The sequence below is a fragment of the Aquarana catesbeiana genome, linkage group LG03 (genome assembly GCF_042186555.1).
Source record: "Aquarana catesbeiana isolate 2022-GZ linkage group LG03, ASM4218655v1, whole genome shotgun sequence".
NCBI classification, from domain to species: Eukaryota; Metazoa; Chordata; class Amphibia; order Anura; family Ranidae; genus Aquarana; species Aquarana catesbeiana.
Window position 1 is genome coordinate 184,096,763 of NC_133326.1, and position 25,839 is coordinate 184,122,601.

A 25,839-nucleotide genomic window follows, 5' to 3' on the forward strand; every position below is an offset into this window, starting at 1 on the left:
GCAAAGTGTAATTTCTTCAGTGTTGTCACATGAAAAAATATAATTATTTACAAAAATGTGAGGGGTGTACTCACTTTTGTGAGATACTGTATATGCCCATTTATAACTAAAAGGTTAAAAGTAAAAACACAGCATAACAACATGTATTTTAAATGAGAAGAAATTAAATCAGATTCACACATTTTTAAACCCAGTCTATTGAAGCCACTTCAAACATTCTGAACTATTCAGACAAAGAGCTGCGCAGTCACACAAGAAAAAGAATCTTTGTATGATAGTAAACTAAAACACCTCTGCACAACGCGAAACAGAACCAGTCTAACAACTAACATGACCTTGTATCCCACAGCCGCGAACAAAGCGTACGCAACTAGAATACACAAAATCATAAGCCAACTATAGATTCCAAAGAAAATTGTTCGGAGTAATAACTGCATGCAAGAGACAATGTACAAAATATATCCAAGTGCTTGTCTATGTCCTAGTTTTTATACCCCCCCCAAGAATTAAAAAAAAATAAATAAAAATCTGCCCTTACTTGCAAAAAAGGCAAGTATATACGTATTCCAAAAATATCAATGACTTTTCTGGAAGACTTCCACAATGGCCCAGATAACACAATTAATGCCTTGATATTTGGCAGTGAAGATAGATTTATTTTAAATAATCCCATTTAAATTTGCATGACTTGAAAAAAGAAAAAAAAAAAAAAATGTTTTGTCTCAGACTTACTTTTTCCACCAAGATAAAAGAGAAGCAACAGTTTATATCTTATGCTCATATCGTATGCTAACTGCCTAAAGTGTACAGCATGTCCAGCCAACATTTTTTTTGATAGAATGAGGAAGGTTTAGATCCAGTCAGGTTTCTACTGCTATCCAGGGCTTTATTATAAAGAGATGCTCCTCGCTTCCTGTGATGCAAACACGATTTTAGCAGAGCTTGGAGTGTTCAGCAAAACAGGAAACAAGAGTAAATTTCTCTAACAGAGCCCCCGCATTAACTGTGAAGCGTGACAGTATTAATCCTTTTCCACCATCTACTGTATTAATTAAATAAAAGATTTTGGCTTGGGAAAAGAACACCAGGACAGATCAGAGAGGTTCCGATTGGTCAGTGTGGTCATGAGCCAGCATCGAGCAATCACAACTGCTGTCATCCGCCCCGACATCCCTAGAGAAAGTAAACGAAGGAAAGCGTGGTTTTCAAAACCTAGACTCACAAGCACATGCTGCATGGACAGTGAAACCCATACCAGATCACTGCAGCCTGTACCATTTTCTTATGTAATATAGTCTGGACCACCACATACTGTATGCTGTGCTGGATATTATATACACTGAACAACTGCAATTTGTACTTTTGGCTATACATTATATATCCCAAACACATTACTTACTCCAGACAGTTGAATGTGTAATTTCCGCCTACTCAACAAATGGCACACTTTGCTCCTACATTTTTTTCCATCTAGTATTTTTGCTGTCAAAAACGTTTTATCTTTTTTTTTTTTTTTTTTAAATAGAGAATTTACACCACTAATAATTGGACTATATATGAATAAAGTCCAAAATTAAGAAATATGGCCTGTCAGCATGACATTTTTTATTTTACACATACAAACCAAGTACAACCCGCAATTGCCAGACAGCCATTCTCAGTTGTCATGGCAACTGGTTATTGTCAGTCCCTAAACTGACAGATCTGTAAAACCTCCATCACAAAAGCACCAATACAAAAAGAACTTAATGGAATGTACCTTTCTGCAGTATTTTCACCTCTCCATTTTCCTTTTTCGCTTCATTCATTAATTTATGTTTCTTTTTCTGCTTCTCTTTATCTTTAATTTTGACTTTTTCTTTCAAATCACCTTTAAAAAAAAAACAAACAGAAGAGACATTTAAAACTCAAAACTAACAGATGTTGGAAGAAATGTTTTCACAGAATACAGATCAAGCAAACAAATATCCCTACAACAGCTCACTATTGCTTACAAAAAAAAAATTGGGAAGAATATTAGCAACACATACTTAATTCTACAAATACAATTATTGAGCACAACCATCTACAATGTATAAGCTGCACCCATCCTTAGCTAAAAAAAAAAAATGTATATATGTAAAAAATGTCTTGGAAAGTATTTTAAATATCTGTAATGCATGCGCAAATCCCTTTAAAAGAGAAGTGCAGAATTTCAAATTAATAAAGATCCATACTCACCTGGGTGGATGCATCGATCCGATGCTCCAGCTGTCCCCTGCCAACTTGATAAAGATAACTGAGTGATCAAAGACCACTGATTGCTCAGTTCTCTGGCACACTCTGAGAACAGAGCGGTGACTGTCAGTCACCACTCTCTCCTCTGCCCCTCCAGCACTCACTGGAACCCTGGACTGTGGAGTGGGTGGGAGGCGACTGGGTCAGGCTCTCAGTGGCTTGCCAAGTGGCTGAGCCAGGTGCCAGTCAGGCATCTGGGTATATCCCAACATTATTGTTGAGATCCCTGCAGAGCCTGGACTGGTTCTGTGATGTCAGCAGACATTGGTCTTTAGCCCACCGACAGCTGAATCTTGGTCACACAAGAGCAGAATGAAGTGCATTCTTGTGACCCCACAGGAGAAGTATGGCCATTAAAGCTTTGCCCATACTTCTCCTTTAACAAAGTCATGTGAACATCTGTCACAAAACTGAGGATTGAATTCCAAAGTAGTCAAGAACCATTTCTTTGTTACCAAAACAACCAATTCATTTAGCTTTGGTGTATATTTTAGAAGAATCATGGCAAGTTAAATAAATGGAAGGTCATTAATACATATAATACTGCACCAACTAGAGGTGCACCGAATGGAAATTTTGGCACCAAAACAGAAAATGAGTTTGTAAAAAATAAACATATTTTTATATATTATTGTATTATATTATATTATATTAGTTTTAGGTAATATCATGAGTTTAAAAGAATATGATTTTATTGTTGCCCATTATCGGCACATTTAACGCAAGAAAAGTTCAAGAAAAATGTATCCCTTTAAATTCTATGTACAGTTAGGTCCATATATATTTGGACACAGACACAATTTTTATACTTTTGGCTCTGTATGCCACCAGAATAAAATTAAAATGAAACAATCCAAATTAACCACTTAAGGACTGGATCTATTTTTCAGACTCCGTGTTTACAAGTTAAAATCATATTTTTTTGCTAGAAAATTACTTAGAACCCCCCAAGCATACACACACACATACATACATATATTATTTATATATATATTTTGCAGACACCCTAGAGAATAAAATGGCAGTCGCTGCAATACTTTATGTCATACCGTATTTGCGCAGTATAGTCTTACAAGTACATTTTTTGGAAATACACTTTTTTAACTTAAAAAAATAAGACAACAGTAAAGTTAGCCCAATTTTTTTTATATTGTGAAAGATAATGTTACATTGAGTAAATTGATACCCAACATGTCACACTTCAAAATTGAGTCCGCTCGTGGAATGGTGGCAAATTTTTACCCTTAAAATCTCCATAGGCGACGGTTAAAAATTTCTACAGGTTACCAGTTTTGAGTTACAGAGGAGTTTTCAGGCTAGCATTATTGCTCTCGCTCTAATGATCGCGGCGATACCTCATATGTGTGGTTTGAACACCGTTTTCGTATGCGTTTGCTTCTGCACGCGAGCTCGGTGGGGCGCTTTAAAATTAAAATTTTTTTTTTTCTTATTTATTTTACTTATTTTTACACTGTCCTTTTAAGAAAAAAAAAATTGGGTCACTTTTATTCCTATTACAAGAAATGTAAACATCCTTTGTAATAGAAAAAAAGCATTATGACAGGACCTCTAAAATGTGAGATCTGGGGTCAAAAAGACCTCAGATCTCATATTTACACTAAATTGCAATAATAAAAAAATAAATAAAAAAATATATTTCCCCTTTAAGAGCATTGGCCATCCAATGCTATGGTGCTGAGTGGGGGCCATCTTTCCTTCACTCGGCATCCAGCCTCACAGGGGAGAGAACGTGATCATCTCCTCCACTACCGATGGCTCCGGTAAACATTGGAGATGACCGGAGCGCGGCGAGAGGTGGCCCTCTTCCATCACCGATAAAAGTGATCTTGCGGCGAATCTGCCCGCTGTTTTTAAAAACACCGGGGTTATGGCAGCTAGCTGCTGTCATAACAACGGTATTTAGCATCAAAGTACCGACATAAAACGACGGTGGCTGGTCCTCAGGTGGTTACTTTGAATTGCAGACTTCCAGCTTTAATTCAAGGGGTTGAACATCAAATATTAAAAGCAGAGGTCCACCGCCCCTTTAAAAATTAAAAGTCAGCAGCTACACATACTGTAGCTGCTGACTTTTAACATTAGGATGCTTACCAGTCCTGGAGTCCTTCGATGTTGGCACCACAGTTGATGTCAGGTGCTGCCGTTACCATTGCCGGTAAAGGAACCCGACAGTGTAGCCTTTTCAGCTTTACGGTTGGGTCCCTACTGCGCATGCGTGCAGTGCGCTGCGCTCTCTCACTGGCCCAGCAGAAGGGGAGGGATACTGAGCTGTGACGTACTTAACTGCAGCCCGGTATCCGCTCCCCTCCCCCAAAAAGGTGCCAAACGTGGCACCGGATGGGGGGGGAGGGATCAGATAAGCGGAAGTTCCACTTTTGGGTGGATCTCCGCTTTAAGTACAATTTTTCGGAACTGCAACCATTTTTATACACAGCCCCCCCCCCCCATTTTCAGGGGCTCAAATGTAATTGGACAAATGAATATAATCCTAAATAAAAAAGGTTATTTTTAATATTTTGTTAAGAATCCTTTACTGGCAATAACTGTCTGAAGTCTGGAACCAATGGACATTACCAAAGACTGGGTTTCCTCTTCTCTGATGCTTTGCCAGACTCTAACTGCAGCTGTCTTCAGTTCTTTGTTTGTGGGTCTTTCCGCCTTTAGTTTTGCCTTGAGTAAGTCATCATTATCATTGATCATTGTCCATCTGTACTGTGAAATGCCATCCAAGCAACTTTGCTGCATTTGGCTGAATCTGGGCTGACAGTATATCTCTAAACACTACAGAATTAATCCGGCTGCATCTGTCATGTCATCAATAAACATCAATGACCCAGTGCCACTGGAAGCCATGCATGCCCATACCATCACACTGCCTCCACCATGTTTTACAGATGATGTTGTGTGCTTTGGATCATGAGCTGTTCCAAGCCTTCTCCACACTTTTTTCTTCCCGTCATTCTGGTACAGATTAATCTTAGTTTCATCTATCCAAACAATACTTTCCCAGAACTGATCTGGCTTTTTTAGATTTTTTTGGCAAAGTCTGGCTTTTCTATTCTTCTGGCTTATGAATGGTTTGCACCTTGTGGTGAACCCTCTGTATTTGCTCTTGTCTTCTTCTCTTGATAGTAGACTTTGACAATGAAACGCCCACCTCCTGGAGAGTGTCCTTCACTTGTCTGGATGTTGTGAATGGGTTTTTCTTTACCATAGAGAGGATCCTGCAATCATCCACCACTGTTGTCTTCCGTGGACATCTAGGCCTTTTTATGTTGCTGATCTTATGAGTGCGTTCTTTCCCTAGAATTGTTCTGTTTTTGAAGCCTTACAATGGCCTATTTCACTTGCATTGACAGATCCTTTGAACGCATGATGTAGGTTCACAGCAATAGATTCCAAATACAAATACCACACTTTGAATAAACTCCCGACCTTTAACTTGCTTAATTGATAAAGAAATAACAAAAGAAGTAGCCCACACCTGGCCATTAAACAGCTTTTGATTCTGTAAAGGGATATTTTTATTACATTTTATTAATACAATTATATTAATTGTCTAATTACTTTTGGTCACTCGAAAAAGGGGATGGCTATTCTTAAGAGCTTTAATTCCTAAACCCTTCCTCTGATTTGGATGTACATACTCTCAAATTAAACCTGAGAGTGCCCATATTTCAGCCCAAATAGAACTTTAGTCTGAATATGTTTTGGTAAATACCTGAATAAAACGAAAATTCTGCCGTGCCCAAATATATATGGGTCTAACTGTAGGACTGTGGCCCCCGAAATTACGGTGCATCTCTAGCACCAACAGAATAAAAACCACGTTCAGGTGGCATTTTTTTTTCTTTATAATGTTAAAGATGTGAAATTTATAAACATTTAAAGGCTAAGTTGACCTTTTTACAAAAAAAAAAAAAAAAAAAAAAAAAAAAAATACATGCCAATTTTGTAGGTTAAAAAAAAAAAAAATTAGCATTTATTTTTTTAAACTGGAGCTCGCAAACTATTGCACCCGCGATCAGTAGATAGGAGGTGCAGTTACAAGCTCCAGCACACTCTCATTGTCCAGCTTTCAGCTCTTACCTCTACACGGGCTATCAGGTGGGCTGGAGGGAGTGTGAATGGACAACAAACATGCAAATCAGCACGCTCGCATCCCATTAAAAACCACAAGTTCGTCTGGCGTGGTGGTTCTCTCAATCACAGATCCCTGTAAATGAATTATGCAGCTGTGCGGGCGGAGCCCCACATATAGCCACGCTATTTTCAAAATATGAGAGCGGGTGTGGGAGAGTATCCCCCGCCCGCTGTAAGGGGGAAGGTTGCTTAACACGTTACACCATAAATACGGATAACATGTTCAGAAAGGTGAACTTATCCTTTAGTAAAAAACTGGTCAGCATGGCAAAAAAGTGTGCAATACCACTATAGCCTTACTTCAAAAAAGCATAATATACAGGTGGTATCTTTAGGTTATTTACTTTTTCTCCCTACAATACAAGACAGCACACATGAAAGAATCCTACACCTGAAACAGTTTTTCTGCTCTGCCCCACCATATTCAAAGCTTTCTCATTTAGCTGGACAGGATCAGATAGTGCCATTATGAGGTGAGGGATGTCTATTGAGACCCACCATATGGTTTCTAACCGCTTCATTAAAACTTTTTCCTTTGCCTTGGGCAGCATCTGCTAGGCAGCTGAGGTATGGATGGCTTATCAAGTTTCTGGAAACTGGTTCACTAGTCGAGAGCAGTGCCAGCACCACTTTCTCCTTTCAAATTCTGGTTCCAGGCATCTCCTTACTTCTGTTCTTCCAACCCTCCTTCCTTCTGGCATACCATATTATTTTCCTTAATCTACAAAGTGCCATTATCCAGTCACAGTAAAGCTGGTCATACAGTCATGCTTAAAAGTTTGCATACCCTGGCAGAAATTGTGAAATTTTGGCATTAATTTTGAAAATATGACTGATCATGCCAAAAAAAATGTCTTTTATTTAACCACTTAAGGACCAGCCTCGTTTTGGATTTTAGGTGTTTACATGTTTAAAACAGGTTTTTATGCTAGAAAATTACTTAGAACCCCCAAACATTATATATGGTTTTTCTTCTAACACCCTAGAGAATACAATGGCGGTCATTGCAATACTTTTTTTTGCACCATATTTGCACAGCGGTCTTATAAGCGCACTTTTTTTGGAAAAAATTCACTTTTTTGAATAAAAAAATAAAACAGTAAAGTTAGCCCAATTTTTTTTAATATTGTGAAATATAATGTTACGCCAAGTAAATTGATACCCAACATGTCATGCTTGAAAATTGCGCCCGCTCGTGGAATGGCGTCAAACTTTTACCCTCAAAAATCTCCATAGGCGACGTTTAAAAAATTCTACAGGTTGCATATTTTGCGCTTTCACTTTTATTCCTATTACAAGGAATGTAAACATCCCTTGTAATAGAAAAAAGCATGGCAGGACCTCTTAAATATGAGATCTGGGGTCAAAAAGACCTCAGATCTCATATTTACACTAAAATGCAATAAAAAAAAAAAAAAAAAAAAAAAAAAAAAGTCATTTAGAAAAATGACATTTGAAAAAATATGCCTTTAAGAGGCGTGGACGGAAGTGACGTTTTGACGTCGCTTCCGCCCAGCAGTATCTTGGAGACGAGTGAGCGCCATCTTGGCCTCACTTGTCTCCTGACACACAACGGAAGAGGACGCGATCGCCTCCGCCGCTACCGACGGCTCCGGTAAGCGGCGGAGGGCACCGGATCGCGGCGGGAGGGGGGGGGGGCCCTCTCCCGCCACCGATAAAAGTGATCTCGCGGCGAATCCGCCGCAGGGACCACTTTTATCTGAAAGCCGGCCGCCGCACGAAAACGGGGATACCGGGGTTATGGCAGCTAGCTGCTGCCATAACAACGATATCCCCGTTCAAACTTAGGACGTATATAGTCGTGCGGCGGTCAGGAAGTGGTTAAGGATAGCAATCACATGAATCCATGTTTTATCACATAATTTTTTGGATCCTTTTTAAATCATAATGATAACAGAAATCACCCAAATGGCCCTGATAAAAAAAGTTTACATACGCTGGAATGTTTGGCCTTGGTACAGACACAGAAGGTGGCACACACAGGTTAAAATGGCTGTGTATAAATAGTCAATGAGCTTGTTAGCTCTCACGTGGATGCACTAAGCAGGCTAGACACTGAGCCATGAGGAGGTAGAAAAGAACAGTCAAAAGATCTGCGTAACAAGGTAATGAAACTTTACAAAGATGGAAAAGGATATAAAAAGATATCAAAAGCCTTGAATATGCCAGTCAGTACTGTTTAATCACTTATTAATAAGTGGAAAATTAGGGGCTCTTTAGATACCAAGCCAAGGTCAGGTATACCAAGAAAGATTGCAGCCACAACTGGCCGAAGAATTGCCCCGGATACAAAGAAAAACCCACCGGTAACCGCAGGAGAAATACAGGCTGCTCTCCGAGAAAATGGTGTGGTTGTTTTTAAAGGAGCACAACTCAACGATACTTGAACAAAAAAGAGCTGCATGGTTGAGCTGCCAGAAGGAAGCCTTTACTGCGCCAATGCCACAAGAAAAAGCCAATGAGGCATGTCAAGGTGTTGTTGGGCTTATTGTAACCAGGCTTTTTTGTGGAACTTGTACAGTAAAGGCTTCTGTCTGGCAGCTTGACCATGCAGCTCTTTTTTGTTCAAGTATCATCGTATTGTGCTCCTTAACAACCACACCATCTTCTTCCAGAGCAGCCTGTATTTCTCCTGAGGTTACCTGTGGGTTTTTCTTTGTATCCCGAACAGTTCTTGTGGCAGTTGTGGCCGAAATCGTTCTTGATCTACCTGACCATGGTTTGGTATGAAGAGATCCCTGAATGTTCCACTTAAGTGCTTGAACAGTACTGACTGGCATATTCAAGGCTTTGGATACCTTATTATATCCTTTTCCATCTTTGTAAAGTTTCATTACCTTGTTACGCAGGTCTTTTGACTGTTCTTTTCTACCTCCTCATGGCTCAGTGTCTAGCCTGCTTTGTGCATCCATGTGAGAGCTCACAAACTCATTGACTATTTATACACAGACACGAATTGTGATTTAATAAGCCACAAATGTGGGCAATTAACCTTTAATTGCCATTTTACCCTGTGTGTGCCACCTGTGCTAATAAATGGCTTCATGTGATTGCTATCCTTAAATAAAAGACAGTTTTTTGGCATGATCAGTTATATTTTCAATATTAATGCCAAAATTTCAGCCAGGGTATGCAAACTTTGGCGCACAACTGTACATGGATAGAAAATTGTTCGATACGTTCAACCTTGGCCAGTGTAAGCATGCACAGTGAGCATCTCTGAACACTGAGGAGACCGAGGAGGTAAGTAACCTCAGGGAAAGTGGTCAATCATAAATATGAAATATTCTGGATAGCTCCTCTACAGGCCAGAATGCACCAGAGCAGTGTTTCTCAACTCCAGTCCTCAAGGCGCACCAACAGGTCATGTTTTCAGGATTTCCCTCAGATGAAATGGCTGTGGTAATTACTAAGGCAATGAAACTGATCAAATCACCTGTGCAAAATAGTGGAAATCCTGAAAACATGACCCGTTGGTGCGCCTTGAGGACTGGAGTTGAGAAACACTGCACCAGAGAACAGCTTACATTTTCAGCATATCTGAGATCTACTATCTTGTTTCCCCACAGCTCCAGTTTAGACATACTGTCTTGTATAGAGACAGTCTGGATAATAGACTAAGCTTTCTGAGCTATTATAATGCATAAGAGCAAGCTGCTCCAGATCTCCGTTCTCTGTGCTGCCTGCCACAGACAGGGCAGAACAAAGATCTGATCGCCCCCAATTAAAAAGGGGGCTTGCTCCCTTTTTGTTAATTAGGATCAGTGTCTGCTCCATCCTTTATGTTTAAAATAGTGCAAGCTTGTGTCTAAAAACTTAAGCTGTGGGAAATGTCTCGGGCCCAGTAAGAACACCTTACTCTTTTTGCACCCTGCTTTTTGGAATTTTAAAAATTCTAGGAAGTAGATCCTCAAGTTGCACTTCCTAAAAAAAGGAAGAAGAGGCTTCCTTCTGGGACGACAGCCATGCAGACCAATTTGATGCAGCATACGGCATATGGTCTGAGCACTAACAGGCTGACCAGTGACCAGTATGAGAGAGTGAGAGCGATAACACAAAATTGAACACACCATTCACATCTGAGACCTTTTAACACTAACAAGTCACATGACACCAGGGAAGGAAAATGGCTACCGTATATACTTGAGTATAAGTCGACCCGAATATAAGCCAAGGCACCTAATTTTACCACAAAAAACTGGGAAAACATATTGACTCGAGTATAAGCTGAGGGTGGGAAAATGCAGCAGCTACCAGTAAACAATGCCCATTTGCAGCCTCACTGTGTCCAGTTGCAGCCGTACCTTTTATTACGAAAACAGCGTGGGTCTCCCACTGTGTAATGCATTGTGTTCAGCCGTCCATTAAAATCGTCTGTGATAGGCGGAACACTGATACGATGCTGAAAAACTGTATCAGTGTTCCGCCTATCACAGACGAGGAGGCAGGGCGGGCTTTGTTTCAATGGACGGCTGAACAGAATGCATTACACAGTGGGAGACACACGCTGTTTTAGTAATAAAAATTATGCCTCACTCAAGTATAAGCCGAGGGGGAGTTTTTCAGCCTAAAAACTGGGCTGAAAAACTCGGCTTATACTCGAGTATATACGGTACCAATTTGGACATTTTCATTTAGGGGTGTACTCACTTTTGTTGCCAGTGGTTTAGACATTAATGGCTGTGTGTTGAGTTATTTTGAGGGGAGAGCAAATTTACAATGTTATACAAGCTGTACACTCACTACTTTACATTGTAGCAAAGTGTAATTTCTTCAGTGTTGTCACATGAAAAGATGTGAGGGGTGTACTTACTTTTGTGAGATACTGTATACACACACACACACACACACAATATATATATATATATATACACACACACACACACACACATACACACACATACATACATACACACACACACACACACACAATATATAATAATAATAATAATATTATATTATATATTTTTCTCTGGATGTTGGATCTTATTTTTATTATAGGGCTGATGCTCCCAGGAAAATATCCCTATAATAAAAAGGAGATCCAATATCCAGAGAAGAATAGGGACTTTAAATTTTCTACTTAGGAAAGTATCAGTCACAAAAACAAAAACTTCATATCCTCCTTGTATTTATATAGAGTGTGTGTGTGCTTATATATAAATTGTGATTCCACTGCCTTCTACTTTGCACATTTCTGGAAGCAGAAGAATAGAACATGGAATCCATCGGTACTTTGAGATTTCAAAGAAGAAAACAACTTAGAACTAGATTCTATCAGTGTTCTCCCATAACGCAGTCTGACATTTAGACTTCTACCATTTACAGAAGGTGGTGTATAAAACTCAAAAGCCTAAACCAGTTTGTACTTCATTAGGCCCTAGTTACATATACACAAAATTAAATGCACAATGAAGCATGTTGAAATTATGCATTGTGCATGTGTTTTATGGGTGTGCCCATTCTTTTATAATGGGCCCCCAATGCACAATCACAATGGATGGCTAACCACAACACCCACATCAAGCAATGTTTGATAACGTTATTGCAGAGGTATGACTAGATCCTTAAATTCAAAAAGGACATGGTAAAGTTAGCAGTTTATCTTCTAAGGAAAGAATATCATCTGAAAAAGACCAACTCCCTGTAGATCAGTCATAACAGAAGTATCCCACAATTAGACCTCATTCACACAGGACATTTTGGAAACTTTCCTAAAAGCCTTTCCTCCTGGCAGCAGCATTTCAACAGAAAAAACGCCTGTTGCTAGTAGAACAGGTTAAGGCGTGCGCTTAGGTGCATTTAAATGCGTCAAGCATTTTGGCGTTAATTTCATTGGCAAGAATATTATATTATTCTGGCCATTGAAATTAATTACTGCTCAAGGGTAAAATGCGTTTAGCGCTACCAAGCATTTTAACACGCTTTTACAAGCGTTTTTCTGCCAAAACTTCACTACTCCTGGACGCACTGGTGGGAAGTTTTTTTTTTGTCTTCCTAAAAGCCAGTCAGTAAACGCTGCTAAAAGCCTATGAGTGCATGGACACATGGGCTAATGCAGGGGATTTTAGAGGCAGGAAAAACAAAAAAAACGTTTGATGCCGCCAGAAGCAGCTGCAAAAATGTTTAGAGCGCATGAGGCCTTATAGTTTTCCTAGGCATCCCTTTAAAAGATTTTATGCTCCAAGCATTTTTACTAACATCTGAAGAGGGAAGAGTGAAACAGCATTACCAAATCTAAACTTCTTACTTGTCATGAGTTAACCACAAGAAGCATTTCTATTGACCACAGGTAAGTCCAAGTTTAGTTCCCACATATCTGGGGAGGGTTGTAAATTTCCCCAAAAAATTGAGTTACCCCTACCTTCAACAAAATTACTCTTGAGGATACCATTAACTACCATTTAAATAGCACAGGGACAGTGGCCGTTTGTCCCTACACTGTTTTAAAACAGCACCAGACTCACCTGTTGTCAGGTCCCAGGAGCTTCTGCTGCTAGAACCGCCAGCAAAGGATGGCACTGAGCCCAGGAGCTGAAACAATCAGCTCAGGGGCTTCTGATTTTGCTGATAGCTCTCCAGTACCTGCAATAGATCACAGTAAACACAATGCTTCAGCAATGCATTTATACTGGATGGGACATGACATCACAGCACTTCCTGTCAGAAAGGAGACTCAAGCCTGGTACACACGGGCCAAATATCAGCCAGTTCAACAGAAACCGGACATCATTCCGCCTGTGTGTACACGCCTGTCCAACAGAAGCCAGCCGAAGGTCGAGCGGTCATGCTGGAAAAAACAGCAGCTGATCAGCACTTGCAGCCAATGGTTTTGAGGCGCTAACCGGTGTGTTCTGGTAGGGCAGTCCCCCGTCACAACACAATAGGTCAGCAGAGAGATCAATGTACTAACATGCCATAGTTCGTACAGCCAACTCCTTCATTCAGACCACTGGGTTGAAAAAAACAAAACAAAAAACCCCATAAAGTGTGTACCAGGCTTTAAACAGCTGTTACAGATCTGTCCAGCCTCCATATGCAGCCAATGATCACAGCCAGTGATATATTCCTGGCTAAATAACAATATTGTGGCAAAAATGAATCCCCAGGTTGCAACAATGATTTCCGATGATCTGAGAGACACCTGCTTTTAGGCCTCTTGCAAATGGCACTGATGATTTTAGCATTTGCCCTTCTGGATGTAATTTCTGGCGTATTTTTTCATATGTGCGTTTGTGCATTTACGCTCATAATACTTTCCTAGGGAAAATTCATCAAAATGTATGCTCATATGCACGTATTTAAACGTACCGATGCAAAATCCTGACCGGGTACACAGATTTTTCTTTTTTCCCCCTCTTTACTCAAGAATACACAGCGTTGGTTTATGCACTGTGTACACTGTACAGGCACATTGCCAACAAAATGGGCTGCATTTTAGAGCAGTTAAAAAAAAACAAAAAAAACTGTTCTGAGCGTTTTTAAGCTGGAGTGTGCAAGGGGCCTTACTGTGCAAGTATCAAATGTTCATGAAAGTAAATGCAAAATGAATTCAGGTGACAAGGCAATTACAAATCCTTAAAGGAATCCTGACACCAAGCTGCCTATTTAAAATATTAAATTTGACAACATATGTACTGGGATGCAGAAGTTATATAGGAATGGAATACCCAAAACCTTGGAGTGGTTGTAAAGGCAGAAGGTTTTTTTTAAGTATTAATGCATTAAGATAAAAAGCCTTCTGTGTGCAGCAGCCCCCTAACACTTACCTGAGGTCCCTCTCTGTTAAGCGATATCCATGAGTGTCTCAGCTGTCCGAGATTCTCTCTCCTGATTGGCTGAGACACAGCAGCGGCACCAATGGCTTCCGCTGTTGTCAAAGTCGGCTAGTCAATCAGGGGAGAGAGGGGGCTTGGCCGGGCCTCCATGTCTGAATGGACACAGGGAGTTGTGACTTGGCTCAGGTGCCCCCAGAGCAAGCTGCTTGCTCTAGGGGCACTCATCAGGAGGGAGGGGCCAGGAGAGCCAAAGAGGGACCAGAGAAGAGGAGGACCTGGGCTGCTCTGTGCAAATCCACTGCAACAGAGCAGGTAAGTATAACATGTTTGTTAATTTTATGGGAAAAAAAAAAAAAAACGAGACTTTATAATCCCTTTAAAGTGGATGTAAACCCTCTCCTATACCCAGTGAAGTGAAGTGAATAGCCTCAGATGGTACACAAAGATGAAACAAATCCTTCTACATAAGTTCTACATGTGTATTTGCTGTCTTCAGCTTTCTACATTCTTTAGAAAGTGCACATCATGTTACAAATCTCTATTCCGGTTTCAGCAGTGGGTGTGGAGTCTAGGTATAGGTATATACACTGTGAGAGCTAAATTGCAGGAAAGGCATACATCCCTCCACATAGGCAGAGGAATGAAGGAACATGCAGAGCTGTGCTGTGAATAGACCAGCTCTAAGCTAATGTATCTCTAAGTTCCACCCCCAAACAAGTTTCCAGCTACCTTAATCTCCTGTATAAGAGAGCGTGTCAGAAGTTATTCTGATAACAGAGGATCGACAATTGCTGCAAAATCGCACTGCATTTGGGGTGTCATCAAGAAATAATGGCATGGCAAACGCATTCCGAGTTTTGCTGCTATTCCAGGATTACGGGCAGAATTGCAGCGATTCCACCCGCGATCCAGAACGTCCCGGTGAAAATAGACCCTAAAGAGGAACTTTGACGCCAATCCCCCTTGTGCTTTATTTTTTTCCTTTTTACCTAGTTTCCTAGGTATTCTTTAAAACGCCTACCCCCATTGCTCAGCAAATCCCGCATTTTCCTGCTGTACACCACCAAAAAAGCCCACCACAAGCTGTGACAATATTCTTTACTTATGTCTCAGGGGGTGGCTATCCCTTCTGTTTTTTTTCAGCTGCCCCCCAGATGAGGCTTAGCTGTTCTTGCTCAGTGTTTTCTAGACAAAAGCTGGCCATAGAGCACTTTTTTTTTTTGTTTAGTCAGCCGGCTGAACAACAACAAAAAAAAACCCCCAAAAACAAAGCCCATTTTCTTATCCAAACATTTGCGGTAGATGTGGAAATCCTCCTCGCTGTGTCTTTGTATTCTGACAGCAGGACTTCCCCACTGTCAGAATGCACTGATCGAAAGTCAATTTTCCAGGAGGAACGTACGACTCTGTCTAATGACTAGCTTCTGTTGAACAGACAGAGCTACACACAGATCGGTAATTCGATCCATGTATGCCCCGCTAATCGTGAAACGTCCTTAGATGCATGTCACAAGTATCACATTGTGACGTCAGGCATCTGGGGAAAAAATTCCCTTGGCTAAGAGGAGGAAGCATGGGCTGCACACCCGCCAAAAAATGTTATCTGACTAAAAAAAAAAAAAAAAAAAGAGTGAAGGTTTTCTTTTTTTCATACTGTCTGCAGGAACAGTAACCTCAGACAAATCAATGGTCTGCACTGCACTGGAGAATGAAAGTTTTTAAATCGACTACTATGATTGTCTAATTCAAGCCCCATATGCTTTTATAAATAAAGTCGCATGAGAAAGACCTACCTCGGTACTTGTAAAAACTTCTAGACAATTCAACCCAGTTACCATAACAACAAACGATTTTGATGACATCTATACCGTGTGTCCGGCTTAAGCCTTTAAATTACAGCGTCTTGTGTACCGTGTTTATTATTTGGACGGCTCTGTTTACATTTCAAAATGGGATCTGTGAACCTTGAAATGTGGCAGTTGAAAATGATCTCATCACTTGCTATTTTTAGCACTAAAGACGTTTCAGTGAAAATGTAGCTTAAAGATCAACAGTAGCTTGAAAAGGTACTCAGATGGTTAAAAAAAAAAAAAAAAAAACAAAAAAAAAAAAAAAAAAGAAGAAATACACCATTTGTAAAAGCATCCAAAATTCCAGTGTGTAAGTAAAATTGTAAAATAGAACATACAGGTAGGTGCATCTCAAAAAATTAGAGTATCATCAAAAAGTTAACTTATTTTCAATTCAAAATGTAATATTATAATGTAATATTGATTCATTACACAAAGAGTGATATATTTCAAGCATTTCTTTCTTTTAATTTTGACGACTATGGCACACCCAAACCCGAAAACCCAAAATTCAGTATCTCAGAAAATTTGAATATTATATAAAACCAATAAAAAAAAGGTTTTTAATACAGAAATGTTGGCTTACTGAAAAGTATGTTCATGTACAGTAGAATATGCATTCAATACTTGGTTAGGGCTCCTTTTTTCATGAATTATTGCATCAATTAGGCATCGCAGGGAATTGATCAGCCTGAGGCACTGCTGAGGTGTTATGGAAGCCTAGGTTGCTTTAATAGCGGCCTTAGGCTCGTCTGCATTGTTGGGTCTCATGTCTCTCGGCTGCCTCTTAACAACACCCACAGATTTTCATGATCATTAAACCAGGTATTGGTACTTCTGGCAGTGTGGGCAGGTGCCAAGTCCTGCTGGAAAATAAAATCAGCATCTGCATAAAGCTGGTCCGCAGAGGAAAGTACGAAGTGCTCTATGAATTTCCTAATAGAGGGCTGCGCTGACTCTGGGCTTGATAAAGCACAGTGGACCAACACCAGCAGATGACCTGGCTCCGCAAATAATCAAACTGTGGAAACATCATACTGGACCTCATATGCAATTCATGCAACTCACTTTTGTTGCCAGTGGTTTAGACAATAATGGCTGTGTGTTGAGTTATTTTGAGGGGACAGCAAATTTACACTGTTATACAAGCTGTACACTCACTACTTTACATTGTAGCAAAGTGTCATTTCTTCAGTGTTGTCACATGAAAAGATAGAATAAAATATTTACAAAAATGTGAGGGGTGTACTCACTTTTGTGAGATACCATGTGTGTATTTGTATATCTCCCAGAGATGATCAAATACCACCACTATTTGTATGAAAGAAAATTATATAAAAAAAATATATAAAATCATAAAATTTGTTTGGTTACAGTGCTGCATACCCGCACCAATGTTGGTTAAAGTAACGCAGTGCCGCATAGCAAAAAAAAAAAAAAGGCTTGGTAACCCCTGTCTTAATACATTTTGGCCAAAATGTATTCTGCTACATAAATAAATAAGTGTATATCGATTGGTTTGTGTGAAAGCTATAGCATCTACAAACTAAGAGCTATATACTGGATTTTTTGAAATACTAGTAATGGCGGTGATCAGCGACTTATAGCGGGACGGTGGGCCATCTGACACTTTGTGGGAACTAACTGCCCCTGACATCACGAGTGACATTATTAGTGATCAGTGCTAATAGTATGCATGGTTACTGTACTGACACTGGCCAGGATGGGGTTAACATCCAGGGCATTCAAGGGGTTAAATACTTGCTTGATCCCAGTTCACTGAACACAGCTCTGTTTACACACACAGATCCACGTCCTGCCGTGTTACCGAGCAATCGCGGGTGCCTGGCGGACATCGCGGATTGTCGCCGGCAGTGCGCGTCCCCTGGTGGGTAGGGAAGGCGTCATATGACGCCCTCCCAGAACGAGAGCCGCGCTGCCTGGCCATCATATGACAGCCGGCGGGCGGCAAGTGGTTAAAAGGTAGCACAGTAAAGAAGCCTGTCCCCTGCCATCATGCTGTAGCGAAGAACCCATACTGTGTGGAAACAGTAGTGTCTCTACAAAAGTCTGACACACCCTGTATGACTCAGAGCTAGAGCTCTCCAAATTAGCAGTGAGCATGAGCTTTGCTAGTTGCAGAGCTTATAGTGATATTAAACCTAAATGCAAACATTAATTTTATTGCAGCTTCCCCAGTCTTAGATATGATGGCTGTATTCTATTTTTAGGCTTCCTTTCTTCCGTTTTCATTCGGTGATCCAGCGAGCAAGTCTGTTTCAAAAGCAAAAACGCTCCAGTAGAATATGTCAGTTTATATGGATGAGACAAACCATTTAACACAGGCATGAGTGCTTAAAGCGGAACTTCAATCATTTTTTCATCTTTCCATCTATTAAATCTTCTGCCCTCGTTTTAACTTTGGATAGTAAAACATTTTTTTTTTCTGCCAATAAATATCTTATACAGCCCACTTCTTAATTCTTGTCTGGAAAAAAGCCTAGACTTATGACATCATGCACAGCTCTCACTCTCATGAGAGTCTGCCAGGAAGGGAGGGGGGATGAGTCATAAGAGGGCCAATGAGAGCTGCGGGTGTGTGTGTGTGTGTGTGTGTGAATTTAGGAAGTAAACAGGGAGCAGCTTCAGCTGCCCACAGTTAAAATGGATGCAACCAGACTCAGTGGAGGGAGCTTTCTGCAGTATATTTGGCAAGTACAGAAACACAGTAATTATAAAATAATATACAAAATGGTTGGAGGGAAGCTACAGAATGGCAAAGATGTTTTTATTACAAATCATGTGAGCAGACGACTGCAGTTCCTCTTTAAAATGTTCAGCTTTTAATCATTCATGTAAAACCTTTATCCCAAAAGATAAACTATTTGCAGTTACAGATTATAAAGTGTGAGCTGGAGCTTGGCTTCAATTTGTTAGTGTGTTTAAATCTGCCAATATATTTAACACTACCCTCCCCCCCCCCCCCCCCTCCCCCCCCCCCCCCCCCCCCCGGACTGACAAAGCTGCTGTCTGCTGTGCCTCTTGTTCTCATTCAACCAGAGTAGCATCTCACTAATACAGGTGGTAAATTACTGGTCCAATCATCAGGTGAAAACAGAGGGGAGAAAAAAAAAAACCCAAAAAAAACCAAAACCCAAAAAAAAAAAAAAAAAAAAAAAAAAAAACCAATGCAGCCCCCCACATCTAATGATTGGTAAATTGCAGTATAATACATGTTTGGTTTTGGGCTTAATACCACTTTAACGTATGAATCAGCAGGGGGTGCGTTAGACCCCTACAGAGAGACCACTGCTTCCACACAGAGGAGTCTGCTATACAGCATACTGGTAAATAAGTTTTTATACTCAAAATGAGTCTGCTCTCGAAAGAAAACAAACAAAGCTATTGAGCCCTTTTTTGCTTTCATGCACCTTGAAGAAACTAAAGTCAACCTATCTTGATCAGCTGGCGCATTGATGAAACTCCTGTGCATTTGCATTTAAACCCGTATTGGGAATGAACCCTGAGCTGAGCTGCTCATTGTACATATGAAAAAAAAAAAAAAAAAAGATTCTGACAGGCAGGCAAGTTTTGTTTTAATTAGACTTTAGTTCTGCTTTAACCACTTCCCGCCCAGCCGTCATTTTGGTATAGGCCAGGCGGAAGTGGTTAAAGCAGAACTAAAGTCTAATTAAAACAAAACTTGCCTGCCGGAAACTGTTTGTTTTTTTTTAAATGTACACTGAGCTGCTCAGCTCAGGGTACATTCCCAATACGGGTTTATGTGCGGGGATAAATGTACAGCAGGGTAAGCCGCGATCGCTCGCCCTATGGAGCAGCGTGTCAGTCTGACACACCGCATCACCAATCTCGGTAAAGACTGTATAATCAAAAAAAATATTGCGCTATTTCAAAAAGAATGTGATTAAATAATAAAGATGTGATGAAGCAGCTACATACGAATGTGACTAAAATTCATGAAAAAGATGTGGGTGAAAATGTAGCACTAATGAAAACTGTGTAAAGCATCCAGTAAACCAAAATGTAATAAAATATGAAAAAACGTGTAAATACACATATACAAATGTGATCAATAAACAAACAAGTCCAATGAGTGATGAATCTCAAAATGAGTCAATAAAAAGAAGGGTGGTGTGTGCACCACAAATAATGGAAGGTGTGCATCAAGTTGAAGGCATCTTCGTGTGAGCAATCAGGAAAACCAGGTATGATGTTAACAGCAGGTATCACATAAAGAGAGATAATAGTACTCTTACCGGAACCAATGGATCTGGATGTCAGCAACACCAGATCAAACAGGCATAGACAGGAACGGCTTGTAGTATCCTGGGATGGTCGGTAAGGAGGCTGGAACAGGCACGGATATCATCGGGAGTCAGCTCTTCTCAAGTGGGGATCACCACAGGGGAGTCAGCCCTTGGGCCAATGATGACCGGATAGTTGGAATAAGCATGTTCATGGTGAAGGAATGAAGAGGAAAAAAAAATGCTCCAGATGGTGCAGGTCAAAAGAAAACCGGGTATTTAATTTCATAAAACCAGCGTATAACGGCATAAAATTGTGATCACAGTAAAAAAGCAATGTGGGGAGCCAGAATGCAAAGCCCTACGCGTTTCGTCCTAACAGGGTCAATGAACACCTGACCAATATCAGAAACGGGTAAAACGAACCATACTGTCCCCCGTCATTACCTTGAACACCACGACCGTGACCCACGGGTACGAGGTTTGTCGTATTGACAAGTTTATCCCCATTGGAGGGGTGCATCTCGTACCCACGGGGTATCTCGTCTTGAGACCTACTGGATTTTCCAGCACAAGACCTATTCACCTTTTGGTCACAACGTGGAGTGGGACATCAATTCATTTATTAGTAAGGCCTAAATATCTATTCTCATCCCTTCTTTTTTTTTTTCTCAATTGTTACATTGATTACACTGCGTCTATATACTGTATATTCATTTTTTGATTTGATGTTTAACATATAAGTTCACAATATTTTTGGTTATTATATACCGTACTGAGGCTTCTCTGCCTTGGGGTTGCAGTGGGGGTTTAAGTAGTTGTTATTTTACACCCTGTGACCCTTGTCACTGTGTAGCCTTTAACAACTATGAGGCTAAAATACATCTTTTCTTTATCTAATCTAATGATTGGTTTTATAGGGAGAGATGTCAATACTAGTTCCTCTTTTTATATAGATCACACTTTGTTGCTGACACTAATCTTCGTTTGTTCCAACTCAGTGACGTGATACGTCAAGACGCTGGCTTTTATTACACCCGGCGTCGCTCTGTACATGTGACTTGCGTTCCTAGCCTCGCTCTGAGGCAAACGCTGGTTATCCCTAAGTGGGAGGCGTCTACGTCACGGGACACTGCTCCAAGCCCCGTTTTGAAGGCGGACCTGCACCCGGCCGAGACGGCCTTCCGCTTTAGATCCCTAGTGCCCTTTTCCAGTTTGAATGCAGGGTTGGTGACAACCAGCTTCCTGTTTTCATCTCGCTTTCAGTTTTTGATTGGTCCTTGCACTCCATCCTGACACATCGGTTCGCCGATGTTGATTGGAAGCTTTAAGTTGAATTTTGCGATCTTTTTCGGCCCATTGTATGTTCAGTTTAATTCTTGTTTGTATCACTTTCCCTTATGATTGGCTCACCCAGGGGTGGTTCAACATGCGACTGATCCCCTCCCACTGGCAAGCCTATCACAACCAATCGGTTGCTGAGCTCTCTGATTACATATGGTTTTATGATTTTTTTTTAAACATTATATATATATATATATATATAGCATATATATATATATATAGCATATATATATATAGCATATATATATATATATATATATATAGCATATATATATATATATATAGCATATATATATATATATAGCATATATATATATATATAGCATATATATATATATATAGCATATATATATATATATATATATATATATATATATATATATCAATGTGGGGGAGTTATTTGATGCCCCTGTAGAAGTCCTATTAGGACAAAATGCTTAGGGCTTTGCATTCTGGCTCCCCACATTGCTTTTTTACTGTGATCACAATTTTATGCCGATATATATATATATATTATATTTTTGAAAATAAATACCCGGTTTGCTTTTGACCTGCACCTCCTGGAGCATTTTTTTTCTCTTCATTCCTTCACCATGAACATGCTTATTCCAACTATCCAGTCATCAACTGAGAGCGAGATGAAAACAGGAAGCTGGTTGTCACCAACCCTGCATTCAAACTGGAAAAGGGCACTAGGTCGAAAGCGGAAGGCCGTCTCGGCCGGGTGCAGGTCCGCCTTCAAAACGGGGCTTGGAGCAGTGTCCCGTGACGTAGATGCCTCCCACTTAGGGATAACCAGCGTTTGCCTCAGAGCGAGGCTAGGAACGAAAGTCACATGTACAGAGCGACGCCGGGTGTAATAAAAGCCCGCGTCTTGACGTATCACGTCATTGAGTTGGAACAAACGAAGATTAGTGTCAGCAACAAAGTGTGATCTATATAAAAAGAGGAACTAGTATTGACATTTCTCCCTATAAAACCAATCATTAGATTAGATAAAGAAAAGATGTATTTTAGCCTCATAGTTGTTAAAGGCTACACAGTGACAAGGGTCACAGGGTGTAAAATAACAACTACTTAAACCCCCACTGCAACCCCAAGGCAGAGAAGCCTCAGTACGGTATATAATAACCAAAAATATTGTGAACTTATATGTTAAACATCAAATAAAAAAATGAATATACAGTATATAGACGCAGTGTAATCAATGTAACAATTGAGAAAAAAAAAAAAGAAGGGATGAGAATATATATTTAGGCCTTACTAATAAATGAATTGATGTCCCACTCCACGTTGAGACCAAAAGGTGAATAGGTCTTGAGCTGGAAAATCCAGTAGGTCTCAAGACGAGATACCCCGTGGGTACGAGATGCACCCCTCCAATGGGGGATAAACTTGTCAATACGACAAACCTCGTACCCGTGGGGTCACGGTCGTGGTGTTCAAGGTAATGACGGGGGACAGTATGGTTCGTTTTACCGTTTCTGATATTGGTCAGGTGTTCATTGACCCTGTTAGGACGAAACGCGTAGGGCTTTGCATTCTGGCTCCCCACATTGCTTTTTTACTGTGGTCACAATTTTATGCCGTTATACGCTGGTTTTATGAAAATTAAATACCCGGTTTTCTTTTGACCCGCACCATCTGGAGCATTTTTTTTCCTCTTCATTCCTTCACCATGAACATGCTTATTCCAACTATCCGGTCATCATTGGCCCAAGGGCTGACTCCCCTGTGGTGATCCCACTTGAGAAGAGCTGACTCCCGATGATATCCATGCCTGTTCCAGCCTCCTTACCGACCATCCCAGGATACTACAAGCCGTTCCTGTCTATGCCTGTTTGATCTGATGTCGCTGACATCCAGATCCATTGGTTCCGGTAAGAGTACCCATTTATTATCTCTCTTCTGTGATACCTGCTGTTAACATCATACCTGGTGTTCCTGATTGCTCACACGAAGATGCCTTCAACTTGATGCACACCTTCCATTATTTGTGGTGCACACACCACCCTTCTTTTTATTGACTCCTTTACAGACTCATTTTGAGATTCATCACTCATTGGGACTTGTTTGTTTATTGATCGCATGTTGTATATGTGTATTTACACATTTTTTCATATTTTATTACATTTTGGTTTACTTGGATGCTTTACACAGTTTTCATTAGCGCTACATTTTCACCCAAATCTCGGTAAAGAGCCTCTGACGGAGGCTCTTTACCACGTGCTCAGCCGTAATTGGACACGGCTGATCACGATGTAAACAGGAAGAGCCATTTATTGGCTTTTCCTCACTCACGTCTGACAGATGCGAGTAGAGGAGAGCCGATGGGCGGCTCTCCTGACAGGGGGTCTGTACTGATTGTTTATCAGCACAGCCCCCCCCGCGGGTGCCTGCCCAGGACCACCAGGTATGCTACCCTAGACCACCAGGGATATGCCAATCAGTGCCCATTAAAAATGCCTGCCAGTGCCACCAGTGATGCCCAGTGCCAGCCATCTATTCCGCCTATCAGTGCTAAGCAGTGCTGCCTATCAGTGTCACCCAGAAGTACCCATCAGTTCAGTCGTTCAGTGCCCAGTGTCGCCTATAAGTGCCACCTATGAGTGCCCATCAGTGACCATCAGCGCCACTTCATCGGTGCCCGTCAGTGCAGCTTATCAGTGTCCATCAATGAAGGAGAAAACATACTTTTTCACAAAATTTTATAATAGAAACAAAGAACAACTTTTTTTTTTAATTTGTTCTTTTTTTATTTGTTTAGCAAAAAATAAAAACCACAGAGGTGTTTAAATACCACCAAAAGAACGCTCTATTTGGGGGAACAAAATTACAAAAATTTTGTTTGGGTATAGTGTAGCATGACCCCGCAATTATTTGATTTATTTGACTTTTTATGATTTAAAAAGTGGAAACAGATAGGGGATGAGTACAGCGCTGCTACAAAGATGTTGAAAAATAATATTTACACAATAAGCAGCTAACACACCTCTAAGACAAAGAAGTAAAAAATCAACAAGTATATATATAGTGTAGCGCTATGTGTATGAGTAGATAGGAATGAAATGTTAGAATCGAGCCATCTTGCAATGGCCAGAAAACAAACAAAAAATTTGTTTAGAAAAAGTGACTTAATGAAAAAATTGGTTGCACTAATACAAAATCACATATAAAGCATAATAGAAATACACCAGTGAAAAAGTGAAAACAGGATCAAAATATAAATCAACCATAAATAAAGTCCATATGAATAAGATGTGTCCTTGATGGAAATCAAAAACCACCACCAACAGTCTCTGAGGATTAGCTGATGAGGACAACAACAGGGTGTCACTGGTGGGTGAGACGGAGAAACACCAAATCCAATGTGACGTCTATGTGTGTGTCAAAACCACCACCATAACATCTGAGGAGGCTTACCAGACGCAAAGGACTTGAAAAGACATACGTCTTACAAGTCACAAAAAGCTTGTTTAACCACCGAGGCTAGCAGGATGAAAACATCGGGTATCCAAAACTTCAATTAGAGGGGAGGGAGGGTCTGTCGACAGCTTCAACCATCCAGACGTATCAGCAGACCAACCGGATGTGTGATTGGAACCATGAGAGAAAGAAGACTCACATGGCGTGATATCGTTTTAAAAGGCATGCATTTATTAAAACAGTAAAAAAGAAACACTCACATGGTATACGATCGTAAACAGCTTAAATGGTATCAAACGCGGTGATCATAGGAGGTCCACCCAACATGTTTCGGCTGATCAGCCTTCATGATTTAAAAAGTGACAGCGCTGAAAGCTGAAAATCGGTTTGGGCAGGAAGAAGGTAAGTGCCTGGTATTGAAGTGGTTAAGCTAATTTAAACTGCAAGTTTGATTTGGTTTTGAGATGATTATAAAGAACTTTTTTTTAAAGATTTTGGATAGAAAAGTACTAGAACACGAACTGGGCTTTAAATGCATTTAACCACTTTGGCTAGTTCTGGGAGGGCGTACTATGAAGTCCTCCCAGACTCACACTTCCACATTGGGGTGCACACCCAGAAGCGTCCATGGAGGACCCAGCGCTACACAGATCGGGGTAAAGGGCCAATGATAGCAGTCCTTTACCATCTGATCGCTCCGTCCAATGATGGAAT

At 40.5% G+C, this 25,839-nt stretch overlaps 1 protein-coding gene across 1 annotated transcript in view; it reads right to left on the reverse strand.

Annotated features, from left to right (window-relative positions):
- RSBN1L (round spermatid basic protein 1 like) overlaps window positions 1-25,839 on the reverse strand; it is a 125,014-nt gene that overhangs the window by 81,782 nt on the left and 17,393 nt on the right. The window contains exon 2 of the mRNA XM_073619591.1: window positions 1,760-1,870. Coding sequence (XP_073475692.1) covers window positions 1,760-1,870 — 111 coding nt within the window. The remainder of the gene's footprint in view (window positions 1-1,759; window positions 1,871-25,839) is intronic.